Genomic DNA, 24,551 nt, shown 5'->3' with positions numbered 1-24,551 from the left:
CTACATATTTATCTAATAATTATTTAGACATAGGGTTTTTCTCTGTAGCTCTGACTGCTGTGAAATTTCTGTTCAGACTAGGCTGACCTGGATCTTTCCTCTGCCTCCTGAGTGCTGGGATTTCAGGCATATGCCACTATGCACATCCCTTTGATGGTTTGTGTCTAGAAAAGGCAGAGCAAGTGATTGAAAGCAAAGGGATGTTTGTCCATGTGACTATAGATAGCATGCCTCAGAAAGATGGCATGGGGACACCTTGACAGGATGATGTTGAGTTCTCTCTGGTGGTACGAAATAAAATGGTGATGAAGACTGGGTAACCAGAGTCTTTAATAATGAAGGACAATGAGAGGTGGTAGCAAGACATCCTCATGAGCTCTGAAGTTCTAGTTTCTGACCCTTGTTTGGGTCAGGTGACTCTGGTTGGGTTAGTCACTTGATTTTCTGAGCATAGGCTTTTCCATCTTTTATGTTGGGGTTGTTCTAAGGATTGGTGAAACAGAGGACACTGAAAATGTCTGCAGGTATCTGCTACAGTTGTTTTTCATTATCTACTTGTAACTGACTCTTCAGTGCAACCCCAGGCCAGAGCCACGCAAGGGTTTCTGCGAGAGCCTGGAGGTATTTTAGGAAATAATCAATACAAGATGTGTTGGGTTGCAGCCATGTTGAGAAGCATGCTTTTTGACAGAATGGTGTTTGATGGAATTAATAATACTTGAGAGAAACATTGTAAAAGCCTGAGGGAAGGAAAAATATGGAGGATGCCTAGGGAGAGAGTTGAAGCCAGTGTGGAAATCGTCATCCAGAGAAGGCTGGTCTTGTCTTGCTGCCGGTGGGGCAATACACATGCACAAGCCCACATGTGAATGTGTGTATAGAAACACACACTAAGACATGCATGCATATTTAAGGGAACATGCACACACATACACGTGGAGGTTTATGCACACAATATATACAAGATAGATGTGCCCACACCTGGATACACAAATACATGTGTGCACAAATAGATGCACATACTTGCACACATAAGCAACCAGTATCAGTTTTGTTGGTGGGGGTCTCAGAAGAAACTGGCCTGTAAGGACAGCTCACATAAATTCCAATAATGAATAATTGCAAATTGTCCACTCAACAGGCTATCACCTTCTCTGGGAATGTTGCTTCTGGCTTGTTTTGAAAAGTGTGTGTGTGTGTGTGTGTGTGTGTGTGTAGGTCAGAGGTCATTGTTGGGTGTCTTTCTCTGTCACTCTCTACTGTATATTTTGAGACAGGCTCTCTCACTGAATGTAGAGCTCAGAAGATTGGCTGGTTAAAGAGCCATTAGCATCCTCCTGTCTCTGCTAGAATCTCTAGTGCTGCTAGAATTGCATATATATATATATATATATTGCATTTATATGTTTAAATATAACATATTTATATATATTTAAACAGTTGAGAACCATCTGCTGTCTGCTCACTGAGCTTTGGAAGTTATTGATGTTGTGATAGGAAGAGACTCAGCAGGGATGAGAGACCAGGACCTCATGGTTTTAAAATCACAAATCAAACCCAACAGTGGCCTATGCTTAAGAAGAGAAGACCATTACTTTTCCTTTATCTAAAATGTTCCCAGGTTTTCTTTTTTCTTTCTTTTTTTTTTTTTTTGTTTTTGTTTTTTTGAGACAGGGTCTCTCTGTAGCTTTGGTGCCTGTCCCAGAACTAGCTCTTGTAGACCAGGCTGGCCTCGAACTCCCAGAGATCCGCCTGCCTCTGCCTCGCGAGTGCTGGGATTAAAGGCGTGCGCCACCACCGCCCGGCTGTTCTCAGGTTTTCTACAGGATTTTCTTCACATCGGTGTTGCTGTGGGGACACTTGGAGTAACAAGGCAGGATGTTTTGGCTGCCTATACTGCAGTGGGAACATACTGGGAAGTCAGGGACAAGCTTGGTCAAGGCTAAATAAAGCCTTGGGGACATAGGATATGGGGACAAAGAGTCTGTCCTCAAGAAGCTGCCTTCCTGTTGTGTAAGAAAAGAGGTTGTGGGGCTCTTCATGGTGAAATAGCCGGTAAAGGCACTTGCTGCCCACCCTGATGACCCAGTTTAGATCCTTAGGACCCACATTGCAGTAGGAGAGAATTGACACTTGCAAGTTGGCCTCTGACCTCTACACATGTACTGTGTTGCACATACCCCTAAATAAATGTTTTTTTTAGAAAGCTTAAAAAAGGAAAAAAGTGCGGGGCGGTAGTGGTGCACGCCTTTAATCCCAGCACTTGGGAGGCAGAGGCAGGCGGATCTCTGTGAGTTCGAGGCCAGTCTGGTCTACAAGAGGTAGTTCCAGGACAGGAACCAAAAGCTATGGAGAAACCCTGTCTCGAAAATCCAAAAATAAATAAATAAATAAATAAATAAATAAATAAATAAATAAATAAAATAAAAAAAAGGAAAAAAGTTCTTGAATACCACACCCAAATGGTCAGAGACCAAAGGCCACATTGACACAAGATGAAAACATTTATTTTCAGAAGAGCGATGAGATGCTTTCCTAACTTAAAATTGTGTTGTGTTGTTTTTTTGTGAAAGTATTATGTATATTACCCATTATTTATATATTATATATATATTTTTTTCGAGGTCAGAAGATCAGCAGTAAATCTTGATATTAGGTCTATTATATTTTCAGGAAGAAAGAAGGAAGAATTTCATCAGCCGAAGCTTTGCCCTGGGAGAAGTGGTCTGCATAGCGGACCCGGCCACCTGTGTGAAGGTGAGAAACAGTCCTGCTTCTGTGGAGTTTGTTGCCCCAGACCTGCTCTCCTGCTTTTTCACTATTGTCAGCCATCCTCTCTTCTTTGCTTTTTGCTTTGTTTGCTTTGAGACAGTTTTCCTATGGCCTAGGCTGACCTTGAACTCCTGCCTCTGTCTCCCAAGTGCTGGGATCACTAGTGCAGTCTGATGCTTTTCTTGTTTTTTCATATTGTTTTCATTAATTCATATATAGTGTATTAATTGATTATTCCCATTTGTCTTAATTTCCTCCACCTCTTCCTCCTCCTCCTCTTCTTCTTTGGATTTCTCTGTGTAGCCTTGGCTGTCCTGGAACTCACAAAGATTAGCCTGCCTCTGCCTCTGAGTGCTGGAATTTAAGGTGTGCACCACCACTACCTCAGCTTCATTTGTCTTTATTTTATAAAGACAGTACCATAAATGTTTGTGACTTACTTTCTTCACTTAGATATCACTGCCGAGATTGATCTATATTGTCCCAAGTCATGGCCTTCATTGATTTAAATAATTTAAATATGTGGGTTAGAAAATTAAACCCTTGAAACTTTTATTTGTTTTTTTTTTTTTTACATATGTGTCACATCATGGAGAGCACTACTGCTTTCTCATCAGCCTACATGGAAGTTCAATGGTATTAGCTACTTTTGCTTCACAGTGACCCAAATGCCTCTGAAAACAACACAAGGAGGGATGATTTATTTTGGTTCCTGGTTTCAGCTTGTTGCAGCTGAGAAGGCGTGGTGAAGCAGGTGGTGCCATGGCGGCAAGAGTGTATAGCAGACAATCGAAAACACAGCAGACCAGGAGGCAAAGAGCAGGACAGGAAGTGGGCAGGGATAATACATTCCCAAGTACTGCTCCTCTTGGTATAACCTTTTGAGATGTGGATAGGGTGTGTGTGTGTGTGTGTGTGTGTCTGTGTGTGTCTGTGTCTGTGTGTCTGTGTGTCTGTGTGGGTGCACTTGCAACCGCGTGCTTGTGTATGGAAGCCAAAGGGCAACTGTGATGTCATTTCTCAGCCATATTTTTTTTTTATATAATTAGGTTGTTTATGTATTGAAAGAGAGAGAAGAAGGGTTGGGGAAGAGAAAGGGAGAGGGAGATCAAGAGAGAGAGACAGACAGACAGACAGACAGAATATGAACACATAATGGTGTTCCTATGGAGGTCAGAGGACAATTTGTTGGAATCAGTTCTCTCCTTCCACCATGCAGATTCTGGGGACTGAACTCCGATCATCAGGCTTGGCAACAATATCCCCTGAACCATCTTGCTAGCTCCTGGATACTCTGTTTCAAAAAAAAAAAATAAATAAAAAATAAATAAAAAAGGAAACAGGAGTCTTTACTGGCCAAGAACTCACTGAGTAGCCTAGGTTGACTGGCCAGTGAGTCCTGGAGATCCTCCTGTCTGCTTTCCCAGCATTGAGACTAGAAATGCATGCCATGGCACCTGCATATTTTTTAATGGAGGTTCTGGGGTCAAACTCGGGTCCCTGTGGTTAAAAGGCAAGCCCTTTGCTGACTAAGCCTTCTCACCATTCCACCCAGGAGCCCTCGTTAACTATCTACCAGATGGTGGCTTCACTGGTGGATTGAGGAGAGGCCAACAAGCACTCTGCTCTGATGACCAGAATCACCTTCTCATCCCCATGTGTATGTCGAGGCTCTGGCCGAGGTTCATTATTTGTCTTGTGATACTGCCCTGAGCTCAGGTGCCAGTCTTTAGGCATCTCCAGTGGGAGCCTGTGGAGGCTGCTGCCAGCCTTTTCTGGGCATGCTGTGGTTATTGCTTCATACTCCTGATGTTGCGACCATCCTTTTTCTTCTCCAGATTATGAAAAAAGGAGAGAGAGAGACACCCAAAACAGTACATGTAGAGTGCATGTTTGCAGTTGGGGTTTTCTTTCATAAGGTGTCTCAACTGCTTTCCTCAGTTTGTCTCAACACAGGTGGGCTTCTTAGTGTTCTGCCCCTGAGGTTTACTAGGGAAAGGAGATAGGATGGTTTTGACAGCAGTGGACACAGTGTCTTCTGGGACGACAGTCTGGATATATGTTCATCTCTGGCCAGTTGCAGTATCTCTGTCCCTCTATCTTCATTGAAGATATCTCCTCCCTGTTCATGCCAACTCTCGCAAGCTTCTCCAACACAGCTAATGGGCTTTCATGGACACGGTCACTCAGCCAAAGACCAGGTAACCCCAGAGTACCCCTTCTCTTCCCAAATCCAACTCATCATCTTGTCTCCAGAATTTACCCTGAATCTCTCCACTCCTTTCCTCACCACCACCACCACTACTTACCTGCCTGACTCAGTTTTCTGGTTAGAAAACTGTTTGTGCTCCTCCTGGGAGGCACTGCTGTGACCATGTCAGGCCAGAGGTCACCAGCTCAGGAACACTCTGGTACTCTTCGTGAACTTGGTCTTGTTGTCTGCTGTTTGAAGACTGCTTTTGTGAGGGGAAGTCCCCACACATTTCTTGGTTGTGTGAGTGGAAGTGGCACAGATGCTATCTACGAACTGGCCACTTTCCTTCGAAGGCACAGGCCACCCTGGCCTAACTGCTTACTAACGTAGCTAGTGAATGGAAACTTTTCAAGCATGTACAAAAATATTCTAGTTTTTCCCATTCCCAAGGAAGAGGAAAACGTTAAAAATCTAGAAAAGAAATATATGATAATGTATACATTCACCATCAACCACAGAGGTTTAGGAGAGGAAAATTCAACTTGCCTTAACTTGAGTAAAATATTGTCTTTAAAACTAGACACAAAGGAAAAAAAATACCATTTTGGATTGATTCCATTTTCCAAATGTGTGGGTACAATGGACCCCTTCTGCCCACCGAAAGATCCAGTTTAAACTTGATTAGGCAAAATAGACTTAATTATTCTCATTAAAGAATTCCACTGGTGAGTGAGCCCTGAGTTCTCAAACCTCTTGGCCATCTTCTTTCTTCAACCCCATCATCGTATGTTGGCTTCATTCACCACCTCGAGGTGAGCTGGCAATCATCTGCCTCAGGTCTCCCTGGCTCTAGATTCCATTGTGTCTTGGTGGCCACAACAACAACAAAACAAACAAACAAACAATCTTTCCCGGACAGTGGTGGCACATTCCTTTAATCCCAGCACTTGGGTTCCAGGACAGCAACCAAAGCTACAGAGAGAAACCTTGTCTTGAGAACCCCCCCACACCCCCAAATAAAAAGGGCAGAGAAAGACCTGTGTAGCGTGAAGGATTCCTAGAGATACCCTGAAGTGCGATCCTAATTAGTCTTAATAATGGAAACCTAGTGTCAGATATCAGGGTAAAAGCTGAAAGATCAGAGAAGTAAAGTAGCAACCACAGCCACCTCTTAACCTCTCCAACTCCTTTGACCGAAAAGGGCTGAGATCCTGTCTACACCCCACCTTATCACTTCCTCTCTCTGCCCAACCTGTTCACTTCCTGTCTGTACAGCCCTTCAGACCCATACTGTTAACTTGTGGCTAGATCCACCCTTTGGTCTCCAGGCAAGCTTTATTAGTCAGAACACAAAATATCACAACAAAATCAATCCTTGAATGGATTTTGACCAATGGGTCTAGCTGTTGCTAAGCAGTTGACTGTGGCTTGTCATTGTTTGTACTGTCCTTGTTTCTAGTGTGGAGTCATTTCTTTCCTATTTGGCGGTACCATCCTCAATCTTGGAAGTTCTGAACATGTTATCAAGTGGTATCAGCAACTCAAGGTATGATGCTTACTTTAGCAGATAGCTTTTTCCATGGAGATTTAAAAAAACAAAATCATAGTACTTTTGTGTGTCTGTTTGATTAGAAACAAAACAGAATTCAAGTCTGCAAACATTTTGACCCAAATGAGAATTTCAAGACTATCTTTTTACATACTACATCTACATCTGTCATGTTCTTTTTTTTAAAGATTAAAAACTGTTTATGTGTATGGATATTTTACCTGGCTGTATGTTTGTGTACCACATGAGTGTGTGATGCCTTCAGAGGCTGGAAGTGGGTGTTGGATCCTCTGGAACTCGAGTTATGGATTGTTGGAAGCTATTATGTGGGTGCTGGGAACTGAACCTAGGTCCTCTGCAAAGCAGCAAGTGCTCTGAACTGTGGAACCATCTTTCCAGGCTCATCTGTCATATTCCCAAATGCATAATAAACATCAACAAAATATGTTTTTATGGTTGTTTCCGGCTTTCTTCTCCTTTCCTTGCTAATATTGTTAGTGTCCTGAGGTCTTCAGTTAAAGTTCCTCTGACCATCTAAATTCCTTTTAATATTTCCTAAATTTCAGGAGCTGAAGTATACCGGGATGTTTGCAATGACCGAGAAAGGCCATGGGAGCAACGTGAGACAGATCCAGACTGAGGCTACCTTTGACCTTGACAATCAGGTGAGGGATCTGTTTCCTGTTTCATGGTTCCCTGCAATAGGGGACCTGCACAGACCACCCCATCGTCCTGAGCCTGGCTCCACACCCTCAGCATGATTCCCTGCAATAGGAGACCTGGACAGACCACCCCATCATCCTGAGCCTGGCTCCACATCCTCAGCATGTGCTCTGGTTGGGAAGCTTAGGCTCAGAACAGGTTGTTTTATGGATGGACATGAGCTCAACCTTTGGAAGTAATACCAGCCTATGCTACACACTTCCTGCCACCAACAGGACACAGCTCTGCACCGTACTCTTTAGTTATTCCCTCGTAATGTTTCCATGTAGCCACATTGTTCTTCTTCCAACAGTAGTCTATGGAGAAAGGAGGAGATGTCTTTGCTGTTTCTGCCTGGAGCACATGGCAGCACACCAAGAGTTGAGATTTTTCTGATAAGTCCTCTATGCTGTCACAGTTGTTCCTCAGTATTCATGGATATCACAGCTTTTAGGAACCTCTGAAAAGTCTAAAATACACAGACGCTCAATTTCTTTATATAAGTAGCATAGTATTTGTGTAGGACCTGCCAGACCTCCTCCATTTTGTATAAAAATGATGTATTTAGATCATTTTTGATGACTTCTAATACTTACTATAATACTGATGTTACGCATCTGTTAAACTGTATTGTTTATGGAACGATGATAATAAAACCTTGTCTGTAGGTAGTAAGTATAGATGTAATTAAAATATATCTCAATACATAGTTGGTTGAATCCCGTGATATGGGGATTCATGCAGATAGAGGGCCAATTAACTGCATTATGCAGTGTTCTTTTTGTGTGTGGTATCTTGAATTTAATTGGTCTCTATAAACTCATAGGGAGTGGCACTATTTGGAGGTATGGTCTCATTGAAGTAGATGTGGCCTTGTTGGATAGAGGAAGTATGTCACCATGAGAGTGGGCTTTGAGGTCTCCTGTGCTCAAGCTTTGTCCAGTGTCTCAGTTCACTTCCTGTTACCTTGGGATCAAAATATAGAATTTTCAGCTCCTTCTCCAGCACCATGTCTGCCTGCATGCCACCATGTCCCACCATAATGATAGTGGACCAAACCTCTGAACTATAAGCAACTCCAATTAAATGTTTTCCTTTATAAGAATTGCCATGGTCATGGTGTCTCTTCACAGCAATAAAAACTCTATAAAAGATGGAAGTTGGTACCAGGGACTAGGATATTACTGTGATAGGCTTGACCATATTTTTGTTTGAAGGAATATGAACATTGGAACTATGGATTAGGAAAGCATTTGGAACACTTTAAGCAATGTCTAATGGACCATACTAATAGGAACATGGAAGACAGTGGTGCTGAGTGTGATTTGATGAACTTGGGGGCCTAGATCAAAATGTTTCAGAGGATAAGAATTTTAGTATGTTGCCTCGAGATAATTCTTGTGATATTTAGTGAAGAATGTGGCTGCTTTTTGCACTTGTTCAAAGAGTCTACCTGAGGCTAAAGTAAAGAGTTGTGGATTAATTCCATTGGCAGAGGAAATCTCTTTAATAGTCTAGTATAGACTGTGTCATGTGGTTATTAGTGATAACTCTAATGAAGATTTATACTAAAAGGGAGCAAATTAAAGAAGGCAAAATACAAAATGTAAAATTTGAGGAGAAAGGGAGCAACAGGAAATGGAATGGTTTTAAATCCCGCATTCAAGGAGAAAGACAGATTAAGAAATGGAATAAAGGGAGTGGTGACTTCAGGGAACTATCCCACTCAGCTAAGTTTCCAACTTGGGAAAAGGAATTAAAGAAAAGCTTAGAGCTGGATATGGTGGTAGATACCTTTAATCTCAGCACTCCAGAGGTGGAGGCTGGCAGATCTCTGAGGCCAGCCTGGTCTACAGATCCAACTTCAAGACAGCCAAGCTTAGGCTGCAAAGGAAACCATTGAAAAGAGAAAGTTGGTGAAGATGTAATTGAATGAGGAAGGCCATGTTCCAGTCCCAGTAAGCAGCAGAAGTTGGCAGCTTCAGTCATGTGGTTCTGGAGTTAAGGATAGAAGAAAGGGGCTATGGAATTTGTCTCTGTGACTAAGAAAGTTGTTGAGGTCAGGCAGGTGTCATGAGTGTCCCTAAATGGAGACCTGGAGAGACCATTACATAAAGCTGTGAAGTTGAAACCTGGATGGCCTTGGAGACCCCAAGATATTGGAGATGCCAGACCCATGGGATACCTGCTAAGGAAAACTGCTAACAGGGAGTGGAACTAGCCCAAGAGACGAGGTGTGTTGCAGTCAACAAAGCTGAAAGGAGTTGGAGATCTGAAGAGCATTTTGACATCTGACATGGTGATACAGAGTTTGGAGTTTGCTCAGCTGGTTTTTTGTCTTGTTTTGGTTCAGTATTTCCTCTCTATGCTCCCTTCCATATGTTTTGGAACAGTGATGTATATCCTGTGCCATTACGTGTTGGAAGTATGTGATTAGATTTATTTTGATTTTATAGGGGATTATAGTTAAGAGATTGCATGAATTTCAGAAGAGACTTTGAACTTTGGACTTTTAAACATTGTTGAGACTATGATAGACTATGGGGACTTTTGAAGCTGGACTAAATGCATTTTGCATTATGATACTGTTACAAGCTTATAGGGGTCTTGGTGTGGAATGTGGTAGTTTGAATGTAACTGACCCCATAGTCTCATAAGGAGTGGCACTATGAGGAGGTGTGGCTTTGTTGGAGTGGGTATGGCCTTGTTGGGGGAATTGTGTCACCTTGGGAGCTATCTTTGAAGTCTCCTATGCTCAAGCTATGCCCAGTGTCTCAGTTCACTTCCTGTTGTCTCTGGGTCAAGGTGTAGAATTCTCAACTCCTTCTCCAGCACTATGTTTGCCTGCATGCCACCACGTCCCACCATAATGATAATGAACTGAAACTCTGAACTATAAACCACCCCAATTAAATGTTTTCTCTTGTAAGAGTTGCCATGGTCATGGTGTCTCTTTATAACACTAGAAACCGTAAGATGTTATGTGAGCATATGCGTGGTATATATGTGCACCCATGCCTGTGCATATGGAGGCCAGAAGAAGATGCAGAGTGCCTTGCTTTACCATGCTCTACCTTATTCCCTTGAGACAGGGTCTCCCACTGAATCTGGACAGAGCTAGGTTAGCAGCCAGCATGGCCCAGTGATGCTGCTGGTTCTGCCCAACACAGCATGGGGTCTCACCTGTGTTTTCACCCGGCTCCTGGGGATTTAAACTCAGGTCCTCATGCTTGAGAAGCAAGTGTTCTTCCCCACTGAGTCATCTCCTAGCCCCTGTGTGGTTTTCCTAACTCACATGGATTTTACTTGACAACATGAAGGCACTGTAGTGTTGCTTTTTCTCCTTTTTATTCATGTGATGAAGTCTACTCTTTTCCTTTCCATTTTGTTCTTTTGCTTCTCTTTTCTTTGATTTTCTTCATTTCCCTTCCCTTTAAAATATGTGTGTGTGTATTGTGTGACTGTGCACGCACGTGTGCCACAGTATGTGTGTGAGGTTAGAAGACAACTTGTTGGATTCAGTTCTCTCCTTCCACCATGAGGGTACTAGGGATTGAACCTAGGTCATTAGACTTGGCGGTGAGTGTCTCTACCCACTGAGCCATCTCAATCACCGGCCCTCTTTTCCCTTATTAATTAAACATGTTGGTGAAGACCTTCTAATCTGGCGTCTTTCTCCATAATGGACCATAACCAAAGCAACGTGGAAGCTCTTCTTGGTAGTTCTCTACCACTGGACCCCTCCACGCCCATAAAGAAAGCCACTGTTGACTTCTCTTACCCTCTTTGTGGTTTCTTATCTGATACTCAGTATTCCTAAGGACTACAAAGGGGCAACTGAATTCTGTTGTGTGTAGCTGTGTTTGTGAGTGGGCTGGGGAGGGGACATTACACTAGTGTTTGCGTGTCTAGTTCTATTCTTCCATTTCCTCTGAGTTTGCCTTTCTGAATCAGGAATTTAATAAAGTAAGTTTTTTTTTTTTTTGACTGACAAATCTTCAGTGGATGAGTGACCAGTGTTGAGAATGTCCTATTCAGTGACAAGTGGCTTAGAGGATAGTTTTCCCTGCCCTGATGTTCATTCTCTGTAGCGGTCAGTGATCTCCCAGGTTGTGGGAAATGCAAGGACTGTGCCCTGCCATGCTGGCCCAGCTTCTTCTCTATGCTGCCTGTATTCTTTCGCATCAGCACGCCCTTTGAGAAGGTTAAGCAGTTCCTGCAAGTGGAGAATTCAAGTGGTAGAAGGCACTAAGCTAAGCCCTGAGATAACCAGCCAACAAAACTTTGTTGTCCCTATTTTATGGATAGAAACTGAGGCTCACAGAGGTTAGGGACCTGACTATAGTGACAGAGTAGCAGAGTTAAGGAGTCTTAGGCTGAAATGGAACTGCCTTTAAGAGTGTGGGTTATTGACCCGATATCTTGTGGGTTATAACTGACCACTTTTGTCCTTTTCCCAAGCTGTGATATTGAGATGACCTTGCAATCGTTACTGTGAAGGAAAAAACACCCACAATTCTTACTTGTTTCTTCTTTCAATTTCTTTTTAGACAAAAAATAATTTCTTGCATTGGTCCCATTTTCCCCAAACAGCATAAATGATTTTGTCACCTGATGGGCCTCTGCAGCTGCCTCTTTCTGACAGGGGAGTTGCAGATGAGGAAAATGGTGAGCACTGTCTCTCCAGTGGGTGGGAGAGAGACAAGTCAGTCATGAACTTCTGCCAGGAGGAAAGCAGGATGGTGGGGGGGTGGGGGGCACAGCAGGGGACTGACACAGCAGGGGGTGGTTTCTCCCTTGGATTCACATTTCTCCTTTTGAAAGTGTGTTGCATATCAAATGAACCTTGCTTCCATCACTTACTGGTTTTGGTTTTTGGTTCTTTTGTTTTCATTTGTAGAGGACTAGATCAGCCAGCAGTATGTTAGCTGTGAGATAAGAGCTTTATTTTCATACTCCCTGCTAACTAGCAAAAATAGTGCGGTTATGGCCAAAGCTTTTTAATTTTTATTTTAAATCTGTTTATCTATCTATCATCTATCTATCTATCCATCCATCCATCCATCCATCCATCCATCCATCCATCCATCCATCCATCCATCTATCTATCTATCTATCTATCTATCTATCTATCTATCTATCTATCTATCTATCTATCTATCTAGTGTGTGTGCATACACATGCATGTACCACAGCACTCATGTGGTGGTCAGAGAACAATTTTCTGGAGTCTGTTCTCTCCTTTCTGCCATAAGGGTTCCAGAAATTAAATTCAGGTCCTTAGGCTTTGAAACAAATGCCATTAATGACTGAGTCATCTCACAGGCCCTTTTTGACTTAAAAAGATTTACTTTTTATTTTACACTATGAACATTTGTATGTGTGTGTGTGTGTGTGTGTGTACAATGTGAGTGCAGGTATCCTCAGAACCCAGGGATGTGAGCTGTCCTGGAGCTGGAATCACAGGCAGTTGTGAGCTGCCTGACAGGACTGCTGAGAACCAAAGTCAGCTCCTTTGTAAGAGCATGGATGTGTGCGTGTGTTTGTGTGTGTGTGTGTTGGTATGTGTATAATGTGAGTGCGGGTCTCTTCAGAGCCCAGGGATGTGGGCTGTCCTGGAGCTGGAGTTACACAGTTACAGGCAGTTGTGAGCTGCCTGACAGGGCTGCTGAGAACCAAAGTCAGCTCCTTTGTAAGAGCAGTGTATGCTCTGAACCCCTGAGCCATCTCCCCAGCCCTCTCCTTTCCTATTTTTTATTTTATTTTATTTTTACATTTCTTAGTCTTTGTAACTTTGACCATTTTGCTGGTCTTCACCAAGTAATCATAATTGTAACCAGCACACATGCTGGGCATTGTTTAGGTTACAGTTTCAACTCCAGCATTTTGGCTGATACAAACTTTCCACATGGAGTCTTTTGCCAGAAGTGACAAACTTCTTCCCAGGGTGTATTAGATGTGTAGAGGACCAGTACCAGTGGCCTCCCACCTTCTCCCCTGGCAGCCCGGTGTTTCCAGGGCTCTTTTCTCCCTCCTCATCATGCACATGGGTTGTTTTGTCTTCGTGCCCATTGCATGCAACCTTGAATTCATTCTCCTGCTTCCAGAAGCCCTGGCTGACCAGATAAGCCAAGGGCAATCTCGAGAGACTTCTTGAAAAGATTCAACTCGCCCACATATTTTTTTCTGAAAAGCCTCTGCACATGTTAAAGGTTTTCCTGTACAAACTGATGTCAGAGATTGTTTTCTTAGGCTTTGAGACTGTATTTCTTGGCCCGATGGGAAAGCACAGTCTATACACTTTATAATCAGAAATCTGAGATAATCCTTGTGTGACCAAGAACATGTTGGTTTAGCTGAATCATATCTTCTACATTGTCAACTCCAATTAAGTAGCCAGTTCAGCTTTCTGCCATTTCCTCTGGGCCCCTGACCTGTCATAGGTACCCTGTACTCAGAACTAGCAGTGTGGTTGGTACTGCCTTGGGAAGAGGTTTAAGAGAAACCTATGTGGTGAGCAAGAGTGGGGAGATCCGAGCCTTGAAGGCAATATTTTCACCGGCTAGTAGGAAAGAGATGCCTAGGTTTGAGCAGAGAAACCAACCCTGCATGCGGCCCCTGATTCTTCAGGCTGGAGCTGGTTTCAGGGTCTTTGGAGCTGGAATCACTGGCTATTACTGAGACAAACTGCATGGAGCATCCTAAGATCCCCTCAGAAGACCACGGCTCCTTTGCAGGTGTCTCTGCTCCAAGGGCTTGGGCATGTGGCTCTAGTCTGGGACCCTGGGGACTCTTTTACATTCACTGACTAGTAATATGTTCACAGTAGGTTCTGAAACAACCAGCCAAAGGCTTTGGTGGGTGTTTTCTTTTCCTTTTAAAAAAATCCAAATTAAAATTATTTTGGGGCAATACGCTAAGCAATGATAGGAATAACTCACAGATGCCTGTTTTGCTGGCAGTCAAGCACATGGCTTCGGCTTCTTAATGAGTAGGTTGTGATTTAAATAAAGTTCTTATCATGACTGCAGGCTGGCCAGGCATGTGCAATCATGGAAAGCTTGAGAACTCAAGAGATTTACCTAGAAAGGGAAGACAAAGTGAAACATACGTTGTGTAGAAACAAACCATCCAGGGCCCTGGGTCGTTGGACTGCTCCCTTTTTTCATGGGCACCTCATAGGTGAGGTGTTTGAGGGTGAGGGGTATGTGGAAAGCTAAATACATTCTACCAGAGCCTGTGTGCTCCCTTCCCCGTGTGTGTGTGTGTGTGTGTGTGTGTGTCATGGAGAGTAAACCCATTACTTTGAGGCCAGAAAGTATTCAACCACTGAGTTGTAAGCCCATCCTTTTATTTTTATTTTGAGAAAAGGCTTTGCTAAATGTCCTAGGCTGCCCTTAAACTCACTGTGAGGTCCAGGCGGTCCTTGAATGTATAGTCTTCTTGTCTCAGCCTCCCACGTAGCTGGACTTGGGTTCTGTGTCATCACATCTAGCTCTTGTAGAGGTTTTGGTGTTGGGTTCTTTAAAAGGCGAAACCACAGTATGAAGTAGTCAGATAAGAAAAATTGATAATTGAAGAAATTGTTAGCACGTTGAAAACCAGTGGGTGGCCGGGCGGTGGTGGCACACGCCTTTAATCCCAGCACTTGGGAGGCAGAGGCAGCCTGTGAGTTCGAGACCAGCCTGGTCTACAAGAGCTAGTTCCAGGACAGGCTCCAAAACCACAGAAAAACCCTGTCTCGAAAAACCAAAAAAAAAAAAAAAAAAGAAAAGAAAACCAGTGGGTGAAGAAGACAGCACACATCAGCCTGACACTGTTAAAGACAGAGATGGGAAATGAATGAATGAAAACTGGCTGCTTATTTTCCTGGTTGAATTACGCACCAGAAACTAAAACCCATTTCCAGTCACCGTCAAAGCAAAGATGGAGGTAAAGTACATTCGCAGACTGACAGACAGCACAAAGTTCAGAGTTAAGACAGTGGCTTCCCAGGAGCCCCTGAGTCTTCTTGACGCTGCAGATCTGTTTTAAGGTTTTCATTGTGTTGAGTTAGGGGTTCAAGTGAGCCACATGGAGGCAAATACTCTGTGGCTTCCTCTTCTGTGCAGGAGTTCGTGATTGACACGCCGTGTGAAGATGCCCAGAAGATGTACATCGGCAACGCCATGGACGGGAACTGTGCTGCCGTCTTCGCCCAGCTCATCATTGAGGGAAAGTCGCAAGGTTTGTTACCAACATGAAAGAATCCTCTTTGCTATTACTGTTTCCCCATCAGGTCTTCACACTGAAAACAGGCCTCACAGGGCCAGTTTTGTCTTGTAAAAATATGTACTAACTTTTATTTTGACTTTTCACTGGGTAGCCTGGCTATTCTAGAATTCTCTATGTAGACCAGGCTGGCCTTGAACTTACAGAGATTCACCTATCTCTGCCTCCCAAATGTTGATATTAAAGACACATGCCCTTACACAGAGCTTGAAGGTTTATTCTTCACAAGGAGTCATCTAGGGCCAGGATGGTAGCTTACTCCTGTAACTCCAACACTTGGAAGGCAGAGACAGGAGGATTAACTTGAATTAGAGGCCACCTTGACCTATATGGTGAGTTCTATGCCATCTAGGGTTATATATTGAGGCTTTGTCTCGACAGCAGTGAAAAAGGGAGGCCTACTAAGGTCCTGTCTCTGTGCCTTCCTTAGGGCCCCACTGTTTCATCGTTCCTATCAGGGATGAGCACGGAAACTTGTATCCAGGGGTGACAGCTATTGATATGATGCATAAAGAAGGTGAGTCCTCAGGTGACCCTCCTCTGTGCTGGCTCATATCCTCCATGGGTCCTCCAGCCCCCACCACAGCCAAGGAGAATCTAACCACCTTCATCTCCAGGAAACCAAACTGCCAGAGGACCATACATTGATATTGTTATCTCCTAGCTTCTCAGTTGCTTAGTGACAAAGACGCTTAGTCTCCAATGGGTGTCTCAACTTCTCTTTTCTTAGACTTGTGCAGGTATCAGCTCTCTGGTGACTTTTCACCTCCAGATGGATGCTTGTGTCCAGACAGCCTGTGCTGAGCCTTGAGCACTGTCTCAGGACATTTGTGACACAACTAAGTCCTCACAGTTTTGGAGGATAGAGTCCTGAGATGAGGGAGCTGCCAGGGTTGACTCCTTCTGATGGGGGCAAAGGAAGGTTTTGGTCCAGGACTCTTGCCCCAGCTTGTGAATGTCATTTTTACACAAGCATGAAGTCTTCCTGTGTACATATCTGTCTCCAGGTTTCTCCTTCTTATAAGGACTTCTATCATTTATATTAGGGCCCACTTTAATGACCCCATTTTAACTTGGTTGCCTCTGTTTCTAAACAAGGTCGCATTGCAAATATGGGACTTAGGGCTTCAATCTACAAATCGGATAGGGGGAGGACACAATTCATCCCATAGCTCTCAATGAGATCAGGTTTCCAAGGTGAAGCCAGCTAAAGAAAGGGATGTAGAAATTAAGGATAAAAGAGAGAAGAGAGAGCGGAAGGGGTAGGGGAGGCGCGTTGGACAGTGGAGGAGTAATCCCTTCCTACCCTTAGTATAGGCAACCACTGCTGGCAGGCATGGCCCCTGAAAGTACCTCGAGTGTCAAGGTCTGCTGAGAGCAGAGGGACAGGCCACTGCTGATGAAGTCATGCCACATGTTGACAACATTGGCAGCTGCAGAAAGACTGCTTTGGTTTTCCCATGTCTTCTGCTATTTACTTTCACTAGTTCATCTTGTGCCTGAGGAGGAAGCATGAACCGTGCATGGGGACAGGCTGGTCTGTCTCCAGTGTCCCATGCTTTCTCTTGCCTCAACACTCTTTTTTTAATTTTTATCTACTTATTTAGCTTTGAATTATATTTTATGTATGAGTGTTTTGCTTGCATGTCTGCGTAGCACATGTGGGCTGAGTGCTCAGGGAGGTTGGAAGGAAGCCTCAGTCTCTTGGAACTGGAGTTGCTGATGGTTGTGAGCCACCCTGTGGGTTCTCAGAACTGAACCTGGGTCTTCTGCAAGAGCAACAAGTGCTCTTAATCACTGAGCTGTCTCCTCAGGCCCTGAACTCTTTCCTTTTAATAATGTTTGCTGTTGGGGAGGGAGATGTGCCCCATCAGACCCTGAACTTGAGTTTCTAGCACATTGTGGGGGGCGGGGGCTGCAAACAAGGAAAACCACATCATTGTCTGGTTCTTCTTCAGGGTGGGGGTTGGGAATGGGCCAGGTGTGTCTGAGCCAGGGCCCAGAGAACAAACAGACAACATCCTAGGCATACTCCCTAACAAAAGAACACCTGCAGTTCTGGAAATGTTTAAGGTTTGTGTTTTAGGTCAAGAAGTAGCTGAGACCATTGGAATGTTGTGTAGCTTTCCCCTGCATCTCCATTTGAAATCTGCCCCCCAGGTCTGAACGGTGTGGATAACGGAATTTTGATGTTTAACAAGGTTCGAATTCCAAGAGAGAACCTGCTGGATAAGTGAGTAATTTTTTCCTTAAGGTCTGTGTAGATGGTCTCCTTGTTCCCAAAAATGAGGCCTCTAGTTTTGGGGTCTTGCAGACTGCAGGACCAAGTGGTCTCCCCTCAAGGGTTTCCACAACTGACTGGAAAAGGTAGATAAGCAAATAGAAAAAAAATCTAAATGCTCCAACATGACATCTGTCAGACATAATGCTTCTTATGGTAGACTTTTCTCTATGCCAATATGTCTAAAAAAAGAGACCTATATTAGAATTTTAATATAGAGTATCTTCTATTCTTTTAAGAATTCCCATTAAAATGCACCATAGTACTATGCTAAATAACTGATGAATTATGTCCCCAGTTCCTTGTTGTTTGGCATTTAACTTCTTTTTATTTTGGCACTTGTTTTTTTTCCATTTATTTATTTATTTTTAATTAAAAATTTCCACCTCCTCCCCTCTTCCCATTTTCCTCCCCCTCCCTCCTCCCCTCTCCCTCCCTCTTCAGTCCAAAGAGCAGTCAGGGTTCCCTGCCCTGTGGGAAGTCCAAGGTCCTCCCCGCTCCATCCAGGTCTAGGAAGGTGAGCATCCAAACAGACTAGGCTCCCTCAAAGCCAGTACATGCAGTAGAATCAAAACCCAGTGCCATTGTCCTTGGCTTCTCAGTCAGCCCTCCTTGTCCGCCACGTTCCGAGAGTCCGATTTGATCACATGTTCCATCAGTCCCAGTCCAGCTGGCCTTGGTGAGCTCCCATTAGATCAGCCCCACCCTCTCAGTGGGTGGGTGCACCCCTCACGGTCTGATGTGTGCTGCTTGCTTCCCCTGTGGTTGTGAAAAGTTGAGACATTCCCCCTTTTGATCATTATCAAAATACACTGTATGCATGCATGAAATTCTCAAAGAATAAATAAGAAATATTGTATTAGAAAAAAGACACCTTTCATTGGAGGAGGTAGTTAAAACTACTGTCAACTGGAGGAAGAATGCCCAGGCGTCCACAAGGTAGTCAAGGTGACTCAAACAGCGAGGTGGATGTTTCCTTCTCTGGTGTGATCACTGATGAAAGTCAGGGTTAAAGATGATATTTTTTTGCAGATTCTAGGAAACACCAGCTACCTCAGTGCCTCAGCTGTGTTTCCTGTGATCTGTAAGTCCGGAGCCAGAGCTGCATTTAAATCACTGGTAGAGCCAACAATCTGGGCAAAAATAAACTTTCTATTTTGCTTTGCAGTGGAGTTTTTCCTTTACTTATCTTTGCTCCTTACAATTTCTTGTCAACAAATACATGTAGTCACTTGCAAAAGTCAAAGAAAATTGTGTGGGAAGCAAACTTAGAATGGACCATATTCTCTTTGTCTCCCACCCTATGTAAAATGGTGGTAAATAGAACAGAAACAGCAAAGACATCCTTACAGATGTCCTGGAAAATCTCAGCAGATACCAGTGCTTGTGAAAGTGGGTCTGAGGCCCACTAGCCTTCCTTAGAGTCTCCTGTCCATATCCTAGGCTCCTGTCGGCATCATCCCATTCCTGTCTGTTTCCTAGGCTCCTGTCAGCATCACCCACTCTGGGGGATGGAAGGGGGAAGAAAAGTCACAATGGGCAGCTTTCCATATTCTATCACCCTAATCAGATCCCAGTGTCCGGTGTGGCCTCAGAAGCCACTGGCCAATGGGAAGGGCTCAGCAAAAGCACCAGAGATTAGCAAATCAGATTCCGTGAGAAAGCAGAATGATAGTGGGCTTGTTTGTAGTTAATCACTTTGATGAGCAAGATTTGATTTATAACATTATTTCATTACCATTTAAGTTGTCCCCCATAACTGCGAAACAGCAGTAGCCACATGGGGTTTTGAAGGAGCAAGTCTTGGTTCATCACTTGACTAGAAAGTGAGCCAGTTCATAGATGTAAGTAAATGATTCAATATAATCTCTCTATCTAAAAAAAATCTCAGCTGCCATTTTCATTTTTGAAGAAATTAATAAACACATCCTATAATTTACATGCAAGTATAGGAAACTTAGAACAGAGAAAACCATCTTTATAAAGAATACAGGAGGAGGATTCATACTTGGAATCTGAAAGCTGAAGACCAAGCTGTGGTAATCTTGGTTGCATGGCGTTAACATAAGGGATATATATGGACAATGGGATAGAATAGTGTACACATAAATTTATTGACAATTACTAGACTTCTGGAGAACCAAGACAGAAAGGAAACAATAGTCTTTTCAACAAGTAGTTCCAGAACATGTGGCTATCTATATTCAAAAATGTTAGGTTGAATTCTTACCTCACACCACCCAGCACAGATGCACACAGTTCTTAGAAGAGGCCTGGGCTATACAGCTAGTGACCTTGGTCTCATCAGTGAGGTTTTTTTTTTTTTTTTTAAAAAAGATTTATTTATTTATTATATATATAACATTCTGCCTCCATGTATGCCCGCATGCCAGAAGAGGGTGTCAGATCTCATTACAGATGGTTGTGAGCTACCATGTGGTTGCTGGGAATCGAACTCAGGACCTCTGGAAGAGCAGCCGGTGATCTTAACCACTGAGCCATCTCTCTAGCCCCTCATCAGTGAGTTTTTAAATGTGACACCAAAGATACAGGCAAAGAAAAACCAAAGAAAAAGTAGCGCACTCGGAGTTTATAAAAAATTGTGAAAACTTAGTGAAAATTGACTTTTGAGCTGAAAAAGACTTGTGAATCAAACATATTATAAGCGCCTAGCCTTCAGAATGGGAAAATTATACCAGTTAATTAGACAGGCAACCAGTTAAAAAACTGGACAAAATATCATTAGACATTTTCACAAAGAAGATAGTTAACCTTCTAATAAAACATGAAAGAAAACTCCCCGACTCCCCACTGTCATTGGGAGGCTGCTGTCCGATCCCAGTGAGATGCCATTCTGCACCCTTAGGACGTCTGTGCTAAAACTTGCAGACAATACCAAGTGCTGTTGAAGATGAAGATATTGGATCTGACACGTGGCACTGGCGTTGTAACATGTCTTCATAGATTTGGAAAGTCGCTTAGCAGTTCCTCAAAAGTTTTAAGTTTGGACTGGAGAGGTGGCGTGGCAGTTGAGAGTGTTTGTTCTTCTTGCAAGGAACCAGATTCAGTTCCCAGCACCCAATTAATGGCACATGAATGTCTAACTTCAGTTCCAAAGGATCTAATGTTAATCAGATGTTTATTGCATCTCATTTCATCTTCTTCTGGCCTCAGTGAGCTCCTTTACTCAAGTGGTGTGCATTAAACTCATGCAGCACACCCACACACAAATAATATATAAATCTTTTTTAAAATGTTGGAAGTTAGATGATTCAACAGTTTTATTTCCAGATGCACATGTATATCTGTATATGTTATGTGTGTGTACATGCATACATATATACATAGATATGTGTGTTATATACATATAAACATTGTCCATATGCTCATTGAAATGTGTACATCTATTTGTCCCAAATAAACTTGAGCATAAATAGTTATAACATAATTATCCATAATATCCCCAAAGTGGAAAAATTCTAACATCTGTTAACTGATAAATGCTAAAGATGATTGAGTGAAATATTCCTTCATAAAAAAATAAGTACTGATATAAACTATATAGCATAGGTGAACCTTGCAAACCTTGTGCCAAGTGAAAGAAGCCGGATACAAAATCACATAATATATTTTGTTCCCTTTGATGCAAAGAGTAGGCTGATCCATAAGGACAGGAAGTTGTTTGCTATGGACTGGAGGGTGGAGATATAGAGAGTGAGTTCAGCTGGGGTGGGGTTTCTCTAGGATGGTGAAAGTTTTGGAGTTGAGGAGTAATAATAATTGTAGAACTTTGTGAAAATCCTAAACCCCACCAAATCCAAATGCTGTAAACAGCTGAATTTTATGGGATGTTAATTACATCACCTTGTTTTAAACAAGCAAGCCAGGGTGCTTGCCCATCCAGGCCCTGGCTTTGGTTTGATGGTGGTGGTCTTCCTGCTATTCCTTTGAGGGAGCTGCTTCTCCACTGCAGGCTGGCAGTGGTAGAGAACCTGTCCTTACCTTCAAGTCAAGCCCTTCTCAGCATTCCCTTTGAGACGCTTCCAGGAGTCCCATTTCTGTGTTTACAGGGGAGTCACACAATTTCATTTCTAGTAGCACTATACTTTGTTTTGTCTTAAACACCGTCCTCTTTTCCATCCTGCTTCCCTACATCCTCACAGGTTTGGTTCTGTGACTTCAGATGGACAGTACTATTCACCCATTCAAAACAAGAGTACAAGATTCAACGCAATGCTGGCAACGCTGACCCCTTCAAGACTGTCAATGGCTTTCAACGCTGTGGGTACCATGAAGGTAGTAGACTCTGATTCTAATTAACTTTACTGCTTGTTGTTTCCAGGATGAGTAACAATATCAGAGAGATATTCATGCTATGCTGAGGAGGGCTGTTTAACCGTGAATACAGATCATTTCTGCATCCTCGGGCTATCTTCCATCTATCTGTATCTCAGATATGCATTGCTAGGCAAAAGCAGCAGCATCATAAAAGGTGACCCAGAGAGACTATCTTCTTAAGATGAGTGTGTCTGCTAGAAAGCAATTAAGCATCAACTCACGTGGGAAGGTCATCATTTCTTTGCTTAGTTCATTGATGCCTATTGCTCTACACATGCTAGTCAGGTGTGATATTTACCATCAGAGCATTCAGGCTCTGAGGAAAATGGACAAGCAGGAATGGGGAGCTGATCCAGGGTTGTCTAGAGTGTAAAGGGAGTGTCTGTATGCTATCGCTCCAATTCATGGACGTCTTTCAACAACCACTGTCAACAGTCTTCTGGCAGAGTTCACAAGGACAGATCTTTGAAGCTATCTGTGTCTCCCCGTTCCCCTCTCCTATGCACTGGTTTGGGTAGAGCCTCGAGAGAGGAGGCTCCGGGAGTATCGGGAGTATCGTTCTCTCTTCCTGTGACTCCCTACTGTTTTGTTCTCTGGGCCTTTGTAGTTTCTGAGTGAGGGAGAATTCTGCCTTAAGTGCCGTTGAGTTTGTCGAAGCTGGAAGAAAAATGTAGACTCCTCAGTAGTGTGTATTTGTGACTTGGATCCAGCTTTTTCATCAAGAAGGACGAGATTTCATTCACCTGACTCCAGGCCTGACATTGGTCTGTGGGTGATTGAACAGTATAAAATCCTTTCTTACTCATTTATGGGCACCGTGGCCTGACCCCAGCGCCTGGGAATGGCGCTCCTTTTGTGGGTGGATCCAGCTGCCGCACTGTGAACCCAAGTGCTCAGTACCGAGGCCCTGACCTGATGCCCTGCGCGCATGCTTGTTCTGTGGTGGCTCTTATGTGAGACCAGGTGGCTATTCTGAAGTCTCGTGTCGCCGGTGTCTTGGCTAGTTCCTTATCAGTACCATCTGATGGGGGGGGGGACCCCAGGAAAACTTTGTGATGAGGCACTGGCCCGGCAGCATTCAGGTTCTGAGGAAAATGGACAAGCAGGAACGGGGAGCTGATCCAGGGTTGTCTGGAGTGTAAAGGAAGTGTCTGTACACTATTGCTCCAACTCATGGACGTCTTCCAACAACCACTGTCAGCAGTCTTCTGGTAGGAGTTCTGGGTCATAATCACATGCTGGTTGGTTAATGGAAGCAGAGTCCTCTGGGAAACCCTGCATTGTAGGCATGGAGTCTTGTTATTAATTAGGAAATCTTGGCCTTTAGCTTAGATTTGTGTAGAAGGAGCTGCGGGCCACTTCCCGCCGCCCAGCTCCCGGCCACCTGGCTAGCTTATGCCCCGAAATAACACACAAACTGTATTCATATAAACACTGCTTGGCCCATTAGCTCCAGCCTCCTACTGGCCAACTCTCACATCCTTATCAACCCACCTCCATTAATGTGTGTAGCACCACGAGGTGGTGACTGGCCAGGAAGATTCTAGCATACGTCCATCTTGGGCTGGAGCTTCATGGCGTCTGCTCTGGAGAGTAGAGGCATGGCGTCTGCCTCACTTCCTCTTCCTCCCAGCATTCTGTTCTGTTTACTCCACCCACCTATGTTCTAACCTATCAGGCCAAGCAGTTTCTTTATTAATTAACCAATGAAAGCAACAGATTGATATATGACACTCCCACATCAGACTTGCTTTCAACTAGCTCTTTCTTTTTTTAGATTTTATTTATTTATTATGTATACAGTGTTCTACCTGCATGTATTCCTGCTTGCCAGAAGAAGGCACCAGATCTCATTATAGATGCTTGTGAGCCACCATGTGGTTGCTAGAAATCGAACTCAGGACCTCTGGAAGAACAGCCAAGGCTCTTAACATCTGAGCCATCTCTCCAGCCCTCAACTAGTGCTTATAACTTAAATTAACCCATATTTTTATTAATCTATGTTCTACCATGTGACTTTTACCTCTACCCCATTCTGTGTGTCTGACTCATTCCATGACTCACTGGCCTCTCTCTGGAGTAATCTGCATACCTAGGTTCCTCCTACTTTCCCCCTTCTCCCCAGAAATCCCACCTATCTCTTTCTGTCTAGCTATTGGCCATTCAGCTCTTTATGAAACCAATCACAGCAATACATCGTCACACAGTGTACAGATATTCCACAACATCACTGCCTAGACAGATACACGTAGGGGATAGCACCAGGACTTCCACACTGTCGGAAGTCTTGTACATGCACGATGGGCATGCCTGGCACTGGCCTCAGCCGGATGTGGGCATCAGATCTCTTGGAACCAATGTTACAGATGTCTGTGAGCCATCACGTGTGTGCTGGGAACTGAACTTGGGTCTGCTGCAGAGCAGCAAGTGCTCTTAACTGCTGT

At 43.6% G+C, this 24,551-nt stretch overlaps 1 protein-coding gene across 1 annotated transcript in view; it reads left to right on the top strand.

Moving 5' to 3' along the window:
• Positions 1 to 24,551, top strand: part of Acoxl (acyl-CoA oxidase like) — a 296,568-nt gene that overhangs the window by 40,823 nt on the left and 231,194 nt on the right. The window contains exons 3-9 of the mRNA XM_057781242.1: positions 2,674 to 2,757; positions 6,426 to 6,512; positions 7,082 to 7,180; positions 15,329 to 15,443; positions 15,919 to 16,005; positions 17,649 to 17,721; positions 21,933 to 22,065. Coding sequence (XP_057637225.1) covers positions 2,674 to 2,757; positions 6,426 to 6,512; positions 7,082 to 7,180; positions 15,329 to 15,443; positions 15,919 to 16,005; positions 17,649 to 17,721; positions 21,933 to 22,065 — 678 coding nt within the window. The remainder of the gene's footprint in view (positions 1 to 2,673; positions 2,758 to 6,425; positions 6,513 to 7,081; positions 7,181 to 15,328; positions 15,444 to 15,918; positions 16,006 to 17,648; positions 17,722 to 21,932; positions 22,066 to 24,551) is intronic.

Source organism: Chionomys nivalis, chromosome 9, assembly GCF_950005125.1.
Source record: "Chionomys nivalis chromosome 9, mChiNiv1.1, whole genome shotgun sequence".
NCBI classification, from domain to species: Eukaryota; Metazoa; Chordata; class Mammalia; order Rodentia; family Cricetidae; genus Chionomys; species Chionomys nivalis.
The sequence above is the reverse complement of the archived record's forward strand: the minus strand, read 5'-3'. Positions and strand labels throughout refer to the sequence as shown.